Here is a 12,857-nt window from a genome sequence, read left to right as displayed (position 1 = left end):
TTTATTCCGAGTCTTGGCGACTAAGTCTTCTTAATATTAATTTTCAAACCTATTTTTCATCCTGAACTCTCAAAACCTCCGAGTGTTCATTTATTTTCGTAGAATTTTCCTCTAGGACCCTCAAATCATAGACATAATCTAGGTCAGAGCCTCAAATCGTTAACATAATCTAAGTCAAAGGAGAGTTGACTTCCCCATTTTATTTCCTGTTCTCCCATAGCCTTTGCTGCACTCCTTAGGACAAATGTTCATCAATCCTCCTAATGGACTGAAACTTAAAAACATTTTGTTTTTCTGCTATCCAGAAAAAACATTTTAAGGCAATAAAAAAGAGAACATGGGGTGGCATGACATGGGTTGACGTGGTGACGCAAGCTGAAATATCTGTAGTTGAAAATGGTGAGGTAGGAGAGCTTTTTAGGGTATTGCATCTTCCTAAAACAGAAATATAGACTTGGGATGGCATGATTCAAAAACAAATTTTTATGTCATTGTTTTGATTTTGATAAGTTTTGAGTTTTTGGGATAACGGAAAAATAATAGAAAACTCCTTGTAGTCTTTGATAAATCTTGTCATTAATTTTATTCTTCATGCTATGCAATGAGGATACCTACATGACATTGATCGTTTTGTTTGCAATGTTTTACCCGAGAGCACGTCTACCCTTCTTCAGGAAAAGACAATAGCTATAGCATTACCTGTAATGCTGTAATGCATTACCTATCAATGCTGTAAGAGGGCAAAGTTAAATAAGACCGATAAAAAAAAATGATTATTTAGACACATATTAGAGCAACAATTTCTTTAAACAGGTTTTCCTACATTTTTCTTGCGATCTGTTGTAATGGCCAACATGAAGAAGTCTATAGGCAAATCAACTCAAGCAAACAAAACTTCCTGGTGTTGTAAATTATTCGCATTTCCAAATGCGAATAGGAGGATTTTGTTTGAAATGATTAGTTTTACGAATGCTTATAAACTTAAAATTTATATGAATCCTTTTCAATATTGTTTTTCATGTTTCTCATAAATGATCTTTTTTTTGAAAATAGTAGGATGAAAAATCAAGGATTCTAGCAGCTCATAAATATTGAATTTAAAAACTTTTTTTTTTTAGTATTCATGAAAAATTATGTTTTTATGTATAAAGGCTTGTACAGCAGAGTTTAAGTGTTTATGGTGGTCTGCTAATAATATATTAAATATTAGTTCTTTTTACGGCTTTTACTATCAGTATGATATAAAAGAGGCTTAGTGTGTACCACAGTTCCAGAACTTCATAACTCAAGAACAGAGTTCAATAAAAGAGAAAAAGAGAGATTTCTGTTCTATATTTCTGTAACAGGAGGATGTGATATCCTTAAGAATCACCCTATCTCGCTCATTTTAGTTGTTTCATTTTGTTTTGCCAAACTTTTTAGACTTGATTGGGCTGTGTTGTCATAGCTTGGCGAGTATGGATCTGAAATCTGAATATAGAACAGAAAACTAAAAGCCAGCACCTACTTTCTCATAAATCGTAGAAAAAATTCTCTTTAAATTACAAAATTGCAAAGTTTAGTTGGATTAAGGAATTAAAAACGGCTATAACCAATTCCCCACAAGTAGTATAGCAACAGCCCTCAGGTGTATTTTTGGAAGGGGAGCTAGATCTTGAAAAATATCTTTTTGGGGATATTTTGATTGAAAAATGCCTTATTTTGGTGTTTTCATTGAAAAACAAAACATATTAATTCCTAACTAGATTTTGATATATACATCCCCCCGCCCTAAATTCTCATGAATCGGCAAGCTAAAACCATGAGCAGCTTAAGGATATTGCAAGGATATGATAACTTAAGCTTTGTGAGATAATTTAAGCTAGGTAAGGGTAAGTTAATTTTTATAAAGATAACATGTTAAGTAAGGTAAATTTTTATTTAAAAAGAAAACAACATAGTAGCAGGGATGTCAAACTTACAGTTTACATTAAGAATACGAAACTTGAGATGTTGTTAATAGTTTGTCCTCTTGACCCTACTTGAGTTTTCACTTTCATCTGTGTTCTATAGCCTGCTCTTTGCTTAGTAAATTAATAATGATTCTTATAGCAGGAAAACCATGGCTAGATGATAAACTCACCCGTATAGAACTGTTCCCTATATAGCCGGAATAATGTTTCATAACTGGAGGGCACCATTTCATTGTTATTGGATAACAGCCAATACGCTCCGTTTCGTCTTGAAGGGGACCAGCCATTATTGTTATTCGTGGTAAAGTTGTAAACAATTGGACCATTGGGGGCTGGAGTAGTTAGTTCAGTCGTCCTAGGAAGAAAATGAGTTGTTATTTCAATGACAAAGAAACACTCCCCCCAACTATAAAGAGTTGTGTCTCCAGCACCATCTTGGATTTTGTTTAAAAAACAAAAATTATAGTTTAGCCAATAGCCTCACACTGAAAGATATCTTATGGACCCACACAACTTTATATCATACTTTGTCTGAATTTGTGTTGTGTTTATACAACCATAAGGGACTTGGTTTAAAGTCAAAAATTTACTGTGACCTTTCTTCACTTTCATTTCTTTGTGTAATTGGTTTTCTTATCTCTTTATTCTTTTTTTCAGGTAATTAACCGTTCCAGACGTGTAGCCTGAATATTAAGACTTACATATATATATATATATATATATATATATATATATATATATATATATATATATATATATATATATATATATATATATATATATATATACATATATATACATATACTAGCTGTTGGGGTGGAGCTTCGCGCCACCCCAACACCTAGTTGGTGGGGGCGCTTCGCGCCCCCCCCCCCAAGCCCCCCCGCGCGCGTAAGTCGTTACGCGCCACATTAGTTACGCGCCATTGTAGTTGTGTCCCTATGTCCCACCTGTGAATATAGATATATATATATATATATATATATATATATATATATATATATATATATATATATATATACATATATATATATATATATATATATATATATATATATATATATATATATATATATATATATATATATATATATATATATATATATATTTTTAACTACGTAAAACTTGCGAATATACAACATTCTTTGCTGTCCCATTGTCTGTGCATATAAATAGATTGTCAGGTTTACCGACTCTTGAACATGCAACATATAATGGTCCATGGGAAAACAATCCGTATTCAGATCTATACCTCATGATTCTAATGATTGCCTTTGAGCTTTGTTGATGGTGATTGCTAATCGACCATTCCCTGAGTCGCCATCGTCATTTATATATCCCCCTGTGCACCCCGGCGTCCCCTTTGTAGTTATGTCCCTGTGTCCCGGTCGTCATTTATATTCCCTGTGTCCCGGTCGTCATTTGTGTCCCGGTGTTCCAGTCTGTGATTTCTCTTTGAGTGTCCCGGGCGTCATTTATATTCCTTGTGTCCCGGTGTCCCGGTCGTCATTTATATCCCCCTGTGCCCCCCGGCGTCCCCATTGTAGTTGTGTCCCTGTGTCCCGGTCGTCATTTATATTCCCTGTGTCCCGGTCGTCATTTGTATCCCGGTGTCCCGGTCTGTATATACATTCGTTTTTTAGTTTTGTTTTTCTCCTTTATTTTTTTCCTTTTTTCTTTTTTTTCTTTTTTAGTTTATTTAGATTTTTAGATTTTTTAGTTTTTTTATTAGTTTTTAGTTTTTTTGTAGTTTTTACCATTTTTTTTAGTTTTTTTAGTTTTTTTTTTTTACTTATGTCCTGGTCGTCATTTATACTCCCTGTGTCCCGGTCGTCATTTGTGTCTCGGTGCTTTGTTGATTGCTAATTTATATTATATTTATATTTATATTTTTTATATTTATTAATATTTTTTTAGTTTTCTTTTTCTCTTATTTTTCAGTTTTTTCCTTTTTTTAGTTTTTTCTTTTTTAGTTTTTAGTTTTTTTTTGTTTTTTACCTTTTTTTAGTTTTTTTAGTTTTTTTAGTTTTTTAGCTTTTTTAGTTTTTTTATTAGTTTTTAGTTTTTTTTTAGTTTTTGCCTTTTTTTAGTTTTTTTCAGTTTTTTTTAGTTTTTAGTTTTTTACCTTTTTTTAGTTTTTTTTAGTTTTTTAGCTTTTTTAGTTTTTTTTCTTTTTAGTTTTTTTTGTAGTTTTTACCTTTTTTAGTTTTTTTTCTTCTTTTGTATTAGTGTGAAATAATTCAGACGTCATATGCGGACAAACACGACGTCACTCGACAGACAGACAGACAGACATAACCCACAAACAACTTATTTTTATATATATTTATTCATATTTTTTTAGTTTTCTTTTTCTCTTTTATTTTTCAGTTTTTTCCTTTTTTTTAGTTTTTTTCTTTTTTAGTTTTTAGTTTTTTTTAGTTTTTTACCTTTTTTTAGTTTTTTTTAGTTTTTTTAGTTTTTTAGCTTTTTTAGTTTTTTTATTAGTTTTTATTTTTTTTGTAGTTTTTGCCTTTTTTTATTTTTTTCAGTTTTTTTTTAGTTATTAGATTTTTACCTTTTTTTAGTTTTTTTTAGTTTTTTAGCTTTTTTAGTTTTTTTTTCTTTTTAGTTTTTTTGTAGTTTTTACCTTTTTTAGTTTTTTTCTTCTTTTGTATTAGTGTGAAATAATTCAGACGTCATATGCGGACAAACATGACGTCACCTGATCCACACACAGATCCACACACAGACAACTTATTTTTATATATATATAGATATATATATATATATATATATATATATATATATATATATATATATATATATATATATATATATATATATATATATATATATATATATTTATATTCGTATATCAATTTTGTGGTTCTTTTGACATTCTCAAGTTTTCTTTATTTCAAAATTTTTTCCTTTTCAAATTTCCTTTTTTCCCTGTTTTCCTTTACACCTCTAGTCTTATGGGGTTAATTGCTATTCTGCATTCAGTTGCATAATAGTTCTTTTTTTCCGACAAAACATCTCCTAAAACAATATTTTTTGAAACTGATACTCAAGTGTCTTGGCTTTTTCGCAGCTAAAATGGTGGCCATCAAACAAACTAAAGAAAAATAATAAAAACAAATAAAAAAAGAAGTAAAGTAAAAAAAAACTAATATGTAGATTCATGCCAGGATTTTTCAGATAATTTTTCCTTTTGCTTTTGTCAAATACTTTTACATCTATTTCAGCTCTGACACAAGCTAAGCTAGAGCTAAGATGAGCAGGCTGATCTGATTTCTCAGCACTAGTGACAGGCTTTATTTAGATAAATCTTATTTTATCTTAAATACTTACGGTTCTGTTTGGACTGTTGATGGTTTTGTTGTTTCCACTTGCACTGTTGAAGATTCTGTGAATTCTTCCGTTGGGTAATCAGTTGAATATGTTGAACTTACTGGTCCTGAAGTGGATGACTCCGTCGGGAAATCTGAATAATCTGGAGTAGCAGTTTCACTTGGTGATGGATAAGTTTCTTCATCAGTCGCATCAGTAGCCTCTATGTCTGGAGTCGAAGTAAGATTTTCCTCAGATGTTGAATCAGTTTCGTATGTAGTTTCTGACGTAGGAGACTCTGTTGGGATATCTGAAGAATCAAGGGTGGTATCACTTGAAGATGGATACGTTTCTTCTTCAGTAGTATCAGTAATTTCTGTATCTGGTGTCGAACTAAAATAATTTTCTGAAGTTGAATCAGTTAATTCTGTAGATTCAGTCCATTCAGTGGTAAAATTTGAAACCATACCATCTGTGACAGTAGTTCTCAGTGTTGTTGTTGTTGGTTCAACAAAATTGCTGCCAATCAAATAAATTGCTCCAATGCCAACACCCCCTTCATCTGTTACTTCGCGTTCTCCCTGGATAATAATCTGAAAGAAGAGACAATTTAAACAATTACATAAATCGTAAAGATCATTTAGGAACTGCTGACGTGACGAAAGTACTCGCTATTTTGAATCGATAAAGCATAAGTTTGTCAACTTGTAGCATTCACTTGTGCTAAAAAATTAGCTTAAAAAACAACTAAATTATTCAGATTAAATTAGCTATAACCTGATTTAATTATAAGCTAATAAACGTAAATTAGTTAATAAAAAGTGAAGATTCTGGTGATTAGGGTTAATTTTGTCGAATATATATGCTAATTTAGTTGTACTGTTGCGTCTTTTGTTTTCACATACGGCAAAAGGAAGACAAGAAGAGGAAGAGGGCTTCAAACCCATCCTTTGAAAGCCAGAAATAAACAAAAATGTACGGCATTTATTTATATTTGAAAGAAAGTAATGCTCTGGCATAAATCCTTTTTTAAATTAATTTCAAAAACTTTTCCTACAAAACAATTTTTTCAAAGAAAATTAAGGAGCTTGAAAAGAAAATTAAGGAATAAAGTCAAATAATTTTTCGAGCGTAAAACTACCACAAATCACTATCATTAAATAACAAAACTCAAAACGAATAGAAATTACAGTAAATAGCCGAGTCAAACCCAAACCGAGAAAAAATTAAAATGAGGAGAACAGATAACCCCCATGTCTTATCAAGACCAGAACACAACTTGTGCTTTACCGGAAAAATTAACAAAACGAATGACCGTGGACTGTCTGTTTAATTGAGACATAATTATATTTATCTCTTAAAGTTTTGATAATTTTTCTATGAAAGTAAAAATAGTGAAAAAACAAAAACTCTATTTGTTCTCAGTAAAGCTTGAATTACGTCAAGAGCGAGGTATTGACGAGGGGCCGATCCCCTCATGTACGTAATAATTTCGGCTCGTTTTAAGTTTTAATGTTGCTGCTTACTTCAATTGAAAAAACTTATTTTTTATTTATTTAAGCAAAGACGCGAGATCAGCCTTGTCAACTGTTCTCTGGGAAGTACTAGTGCTAATCCTGGCTTAGGTAACCAGGTTTTAGTTGAAGATATAGCTTTCAATTCATGGTCTGTATCTCATTTTAGTTCCATAGCCTAGAAAGTCCCATCCTTGCAACGAATGCAATAGAAAATGTGGAAATGGATCATTCCAGTGCTCCAAGAGCAATTCTTGGTTGCACCCAGCTTGTCCTGGCATCACAAAGAGTAATCACCTTAGAAATCGTAATTGATTATGCATGCAAATAATGCCTTTTGACCATCTCCATTACCATTTCATTTCCAAATTACAATTCATGCCATTTCCCAATTAATATACTTAGTTATTCTTGTGTTATACCCTTTTGAAAATTTGTATATGCATAGCGTGTCATGATTTAGCTCAAAATTCCTCTCAACATTCTCCGAAAGGTTCACCTGAATGTCCTTATTCTTCTTGGAAATTAAAGTTCAAACATGCATACCTTTCTCAATAACATATACTATTCGTAAGCAAACAACGAACTGCCCAACTTATAGCCCTTGTCCTGAGAACTGTGGGGAGGTCGATATCTCCAAAGACATGATTAATAGACCTGTCAACAATGCTGAACAACATAGATCTTTAAAAGCTTCGATCAGATATGTTTTGGAGAATGATAGGCTCAAGGGAGGGGCGCTGATTGCCTTCCATTCACTTTTGACTCCTAGAAAGGGCACTAAAACTTCCAACTTCCAATCAAATGAGCTTCATCTGATTTAAAACTTATACGACCACCCATTCGATTAAAAGCTTATATGTGGAAGAGCATAACCTACAGCCCTTGCCCATAATCTCTAGGGGATTGTGTCCATCCTAAAAACATTCTTGTATGAATTTTAGACCATTGGTAACAAAACAGATATCTCATAATTTCAATTAAATGCATTTCGGGAAAAGAGGAGGTTAGGGAGGGTGGGAGGCGTGTTGCTCTCTATCATGTTTGACTCTTACAGGGGGACTAGGACTATACATTTCAAATCAAACGAGCCTCTTCTAAAGCTCAGATGACCACCCCTTTCATAAAAACCTTATAGGCCTCTGGAATATAATTTAAAACCCTTGCCCCAAGATTCTGGGAGATTCTTTCAACCCAAAAGGCATTATTATATGAACTTTGGGCCATTTTTGAACAAATAACTATTTCAAAATTTGTATCGGATGCATTTGGGGAAAGGCGTTGGAGGCACGGCTGCCCCCTGATCAATTTGAATCATATTAAAAGGTCTTAGAAAAATTTCCAATCGAATGAGCCTTTTTTGAAGTTTCTACGACAACAAATGGCCATCAAAATTTTTTATCACATAAATTTTGAGAAAATACGAGGCTTGGTGTGTGCGTGGGGGGAGGGGGTATTCGCCCTTCAATTAGTTTTAATCTTAAAAAGGACACTAAAACTTCTGATCACTAATCCAATGAACCTCCTCCGAAGTTCATACGACTACCCTTTCTAAAACGCCTTATATGCCCCCAGGGCATAACTTACAACCCTTGTCCTGAGGGCTGTGGGGAGGGGTGTCATCCTCAAAGACACAATTTCTGGATCTTTTAACAAAGCTGAACGAAATGGTGATTTCAATACTCTGATTAGATGAGTTTGAGGAAATGATGGGCGTGAGAGGGTGGTTAGTTACTCTCCGATCACATTTAAATATTAAGAAGGGCAATGGGAAGTTCCCATTTTATTTAAATATTTCTTTATGATATCCTCCCACCCGGACGAGGACGACCTGCTTTCTGTTTAGCCCTAGGCGGTTGGCTGAAAAAGGACAATCTTCGGCGATCTGTCTTCCTTTATCTGCAGAATGTGCCCTAGTCATCTCAACCTTTCTTTCGTCATAGCCCTAGAAAGGGAGATTGGACTACACTTTTCGTACAGCCTACTGTTTGAAATACGGTCAGTCAGCTGGGTACCCAGAACAATCCGTAGGCAATTTCTCTGGATAACATCTAGTAAATCTTCATCCGTTTTTCGGAGCACCCATACTTCAGAGCCATATTTGACCACTGTCATCACTGTAACTTCCAGTATTTTAGTCTTGGTTTTTAGACTTATCTTCCTATTGTTTCAAACTTTTTTTTAACTCTGAAAAAACACCTTGAGCCTTGGCTCTTCTACTTTTAACATCTTCACTGCTTCCACCGTCTATACTAACAATACTACCAAGGTAAGTGAAGCTGCCGACCTGATCGATCTTTTTGTTACCCAACATAACTTTTTCATCTTTGCTCATTCCTAGCTTTAGTGACTTAGCCTTCGTAACACTAATTTTCAAACCTAGTCTAGCACTCTGAACTTGCAAAACCTCTAAAAGTTCATTTATTTTGCTCACACGTTTATCTAGGATACTTAAATCATCAGCATAATCTAAGTCCGGGAGAGTTTCTCCTCTCCATTTGATTCCGTGGTCTCCCATTGCCTTTCCTGTGCTGTTTAAGACAAAGTCCATCAAAATGATTCATACAAAGGGGGATAGAACACAGCCCTGCTTAACTCCTGATTTAATACAAAACCAGCTGCTAACCTCATCTTGGAGGGGAGAAACAGAATATTTGGTAGTTGTTTAGATTTCTCTGCGGTGTAAGAGGGGATTGGTATAAGCAGTGTTTTCACCAAAATTTTTCAATATTCCTAACTGGTTTGGCTCTTTGGCATGTATATATTAAGATACACCAGAAAGAACACGTAGATATAAATTCTTGGATTACAACATTTTATTGGAATGATTCTTAGATCCGACAAATACGCTGGATTTTATTTTAGAAGACGCATCATTTTGGGGCGTATTTGTAGACTAAAAAAAGAAAAAAAAGAAAAAAAATACGAAGGGGAAGTTGTATTAAAAATACACTTAAGTTGAAAAAAATCTAGTGGGAGGAAGAGCATAAGGATAATAATAATAATAATAAGGACCCATAGGTCCTTACTCTCTTTTTGGGGGAAACTTCAATATCATGTTTTTTTTTTACATCTGACGCTAATTTTGACTTTATCTAGTTTGTTGATTCCCACTGATTAAAAAAATGTACTATACTGTTTTTTTTTTTAGTTACGACACAGCATTCAAACTTGATTCTGGTTAATTGATAATTCTTTTGTGCTTGTTTTGTTATGGCGGGTGTTTCCGGACTGAAAACCTATTCCTAGTTAATTTATCTATTATGTATTGTCTCCCCGTAGAAGCAAAATATTTGTTGGGCTGAATATATAATGAGTTGGATATAATAGGCTTGAGACTGTCTATGCAAAATTTTAGAATTCTTTATGATAAAAAAAACATCACCAAGTGCTGAAAACCATTTTGTGGCCAAAATTTGTTGACGATTGCAGAGTACCTTCATTTATACTGAAGGATCCAGGGACTTCTTGCTATCCGGCTATAATCTGGCTTCAGCACTTCGGTGCAGACTAAATAAGATGTGTTAATTTCTGTCCTGCACTGGTATCCAGGATCATTGCTTTTCCTGTGGCCAAATTAGCTCAATGGCTTAAAGAGTATGAAAAATTGGAACTTGGAATGTTACAACACTGAAAATAACTGTTGTATCGACATTTTTAATGGCGAATTCAGATGATTCAAATTGAACTTATTAGGAGTTTCACGAACTCATATCCATGGGGTAGGAAGCAAGAAATTAGGTGTTATGGAATTTATTTACTCAAGCACGAGGGATGGGGTGCATAGACAAGGAGTGGGGCTCATGATGAATAAGAAACCTACTAAGTCTTATTTAGGCGGGGAAAGTATTAGAAAAAAAAACGTTAATTGCTCATCTTATGACAAGGATTCTAGCGACTCAGATGAATTTTACTTACAGTTACAGGAGTAAGATTATTAAAAGATACTGTGATACTGGTAGACTCCACGATGATAATTTGAGAAATATTTTCCAGGAACAGTTGAATACTAAGGAGAAGAGTTTAAAATTTGACAATGTAGAAGATGGATGAGATAATCTTGGGAAAATAATTTGTAAAGTCACTGATGGTGTCTTAGGGAAGAAAGTTAGGAACACGGCTAGAAATATTTGTGTAAATGCTTTATTTTTAATAGAGAGGAGAAGGGACTTGTACAAGAATTATTTGAGTGATAGACCATATAAAAACCAAAGGTATGTAAAGAAAATGGAGAAAGCATTAAAATATGAACTAAGGAAGTGTGAAGTGGAGGGCATGGATAAAATAGCCGAGGATCTGGAAGATTCAGCTAGAAAGCATAATAGTAAATTATTGTACTGGCATTTTAATAAATTGAGAGGGAGTAATCAATCCTGACTTGTCCCAGTTAAAGATAGGAAAAGGGCCACGGTTAGCGATGCAGATAGAGTTAAAGAGAGATGGGCAGACCATTTTGAGTATGTGCTAAGCCTGGATAGAGTTGTAGGAAAAGATACAGAGGAAAATGAAAGTTTTTTTGTACCTTGGATATGAAGGAAGATTTGTTTTGTGAGCAAGAATTAGCGACAGTACTAAAAGGATAAAAATCAATAAATTTCCAGGTGCTGATAGTACGATAAAAAAGTTTCTTAAATATGGTGGCTCTGAAGTTAGAAATAAGTTATTGAGCATTATAAGCATGATTTTTGAAAAAGGGATAACAATTTAGGAAACCCTAATTTAACCACTGTGATAAGAAAAAGTGATAAGAATGAGGGTGGTAATTATTGAGGCATTAGTCTTGTCTCTGTAGGTAACAAATTACTAACTAATATGATACTTTATGGACTGAAAGATGCTGTAGACGTAAATATAAGAGAAGAACAGTGCGGTTTTAGAAAGGGCAGAGGATGTGTCAACCAAATTTTCACTCTCGGGCTAACAAATGAGAATATTTAGCGACACGGCTCAATAGTAACCGAAGCTCTAAAAAATAGAATTTTGATACCAATAGTTACATCAAAAGAATCATATTTCAATGTTAATTTTAAATATATAAGTTTTATCAAGTTTAATCTTACCCATCAAAAGTTACAAGCCTGAGAAAATTTGCCTTATTTTAGAAAATAGGGGGAAACACCCCCTAAAAGTAATAAAATCTTAAAAATCTTATTTAAGGTAAATCTTAAAATCACACCATCAGATTCAATGTATCAGAGAACCTTATTGTAGAAGTTTCAAGCTCCTATCTACAAAAATGTGGAATTTCGCATTTTTTGCCAGAAGACAGATCACGGATGCGTGTTTATTTGTTTTTTTTTCCAGGGGTGATCGTATCGATTCAGTGGTCCTAGAATGTTGCGAGAGGGCTCCTTAAAAAGGAAATTAAAACTTCTAGTGCCATGATTAAGTGACCCAAAAATTGGAGGGCATCTAGGCCCCCTCCCAGGCTCATTTTTACCCCAAAGTCACAAGATCAAAATTCTGAGATAGCCATTTTATTCACCATAGTAGAAAAACCTAGTAACTATGTCTTTGGGGATGAATTACTCCCCAACAATCCCCGTGGGAGGGGCTGCAAGTTAAGAACTTTGACCAGTGTTTACACATAGTAATGGTTAATGAGAAGTGTACATACGTTTTCAGGGGGACTTTTTTTGTTTGGGGGATGGGAGAAGTTGAGTTAGGGGGGTACGTGGGAGGATCTTTCCATGGATGAATTTGTTGCGGGGGAAGATAATTTCAATGAAGGGGGCGCAGAATTTTTTAGTATTGTTTAAAAAACAATGAAAAACAAATAGGAAAAGTTTTTTCAACTGAAAGTATGGAGTAGCATTAAAATTTAGAACGAAGAGAAACTATTACACATTTGAGGGGTTCACCTCATCGTAATACCTCGCTCTTTACGCTAAAGTATTTTTAGTAATTTCAACTATTTATTCTACGACCCTTCTGGTTCAGGGGTCATTCTCGAGGAATTGTGACAAAATTCAAGCTTTAGTATAAAGAGCGAGGTATTGACGAAGGGGTAAACCCCCTCATATACGTAATAAAAACATACAAATATAGGAGTTCGTTAGGTAAATTAATTCGTAAG

The 12,857-nt window shown here is 33.8% G+C and overlaps 1 protein-coding gene across 1 annotated transcript in view; it reads right to left on the bottom strand.

Annotated features, from left to right (window-relative positions):
- The window catches only part of LOC136026896 (uncharacterized), a 58,084-nt gene that overhangs the window by 29,863 nt on the left and 15,364 nt on the right, over positions 1 to 12,857 (bottom strand). The window contains exons 3-4 of the mRNA XM_065703714.1: positions 5,289 to 5,860; positions 2,123 to 2,307 (exon numbers count right to left, since the gene is read on the bottom strand). Of these exons, the coding sequence (XP_065559786.1) occupies positions 2,123 to 2,307; positions 5,289 to 5,860 (757 nt within the window). The remainder of the gene's footprint in view (positions 1 to 2,122; positions 2,308 to 5,288; positions 5,861 to 12,857) is intronic.

This window comes from Artemia franciscana, chromosome 5 (assembly GCF_032884065.1).
Source record: "Artemia franciscana chromosome 5, ASM3288406v1, whole genome shotgun sequence".
Taxonomy (NCBI): domain Eukaryota; kingdom Metazoa; phylum Arthropoda; class Branchiopoda; order Anostraca; family Artemiidae; genus Artemia; species Artemia franciscana.
The sequence above is the reverse complement of the archived record's forward strand: the minus strand, read 5'-3'. Positions and strand labels throughout refer to the sequence as shown.